Source organism: Rhagoletis zephyria, unplaced genomic scaffold, assembly GCF_001687245.7.
Source record: "Rhagoletis zephyria isolate East Lansing unplaced genomic scaffold, Rhagoletis_zephyria_1.1 Rzeph_scaffold_85965, whole genome shotgun sequence".
NCBI classification, from domain to species: Eukaryota; Metazoa; Arthropoda; class Insecta; order Diptera; family Tephritidae; genus Rhagoletis; species Rhagoletis zephyria.
This window is the reverse complement of record NW_016243013.1, coordinates 1-866: the sequence shown is the minus strand read 5'-3', so window position 1 is coordinate 866 and position 866 is coordinate 1. Positions and strand designations below refer to the sequence as shown.

Below are 866 nucleotides of genomic sequence, written 5' to 3'. Positions count from 1 at the left end.
TCACGCCGCTCAACCTCGACCCGGAAAAGCAGATCCTAATTGCAAACGGCGCCTCGCAGGTCCTCTTCGAGGCCTTCATGGCACTGGTCACCGACGGCGACGAGGTGATCATCATTGAGCCTTTCTTCGACTGCTACCAGCCTATGGTGAGGATGGCCGGCGGGCAGCCGGTCTACGTGCCGCTCGTGCCACGGCCAAGCCAAGATTCCTCTTTAGGCGTGATCACCTCTCAGGACTGGGTCCTCGACATGGCGCAGCTGGAGGCGGCCTTCAATCCGAAGACCAAGATGATCGTCCTCAATACGCCCCACAATCCAGTGGGAAAGGTAGTGGGTTGAGTGGAAATAGACCTGAACTCATCTGTTCCTTTCAGATCTTCTCCAAGGCCGAACTGGAAGCGATCGCCGCCCTGTGCATCCGCCATGACGTCATCGTCCTCTCCGACGAGGTCTACGAGTGGCTCGCCTACTCGGGCGCGACCCACACCCGCATCGCCACGCTGCCCGGAATGTTCGAGCGAACGGTGACGGTAGGATCAGCGGGCAAGACCTTCTCCATCACCGGCTGGAAGATCGGCTGGGGCTACGGGCCGGTGCAGCTGATGGAGCAGCTCTTCAAGTTCCACCAGACGGCCATCTACAGCGTCAATGCGCCCTGCCAGGAGGCGATTGCCGTGGGCTTCGAGGCGGAGTACCAGCGTCTGGGCACCAAGGCCAGCTACTGGCGCCAGATGGTGGAAAGTCTGGAGCCGAAGCGGGACCGGGTGGCCCAAATGCTCACCGAGATTGACCTGCGGCCGACCCTTCCCGAAGGGGGCTACTTTATGGTGGCTGACTTTTCGAAGATGGCCGAGCGGGTGGACCTGA

General features: G+C 61.0%; 1 protein-coding gene across 1 annotated transcript; it reads left to right on the top strand.

Moving 5' to 3' along the window:
* Positions 1 to 248: 248 nt before the first annotated feature.
* On the top strand, positions 249 to 712 carry LOC108357869 (kynurenine--oxoglutarate transaminase 3-like; the record flags this gene model as incomplete). Its single annotated transcript, XM_017608938.1, has 2 exons — positions 249 to 326; positions 374 to 712. Coding segments are annotated over exons 1-2 (417 nt in total), but the record flags the coding sequence as incomplete, so codon positions are not given.
* Positions 713 to 866: the final 154 nt, after the last annotated feature.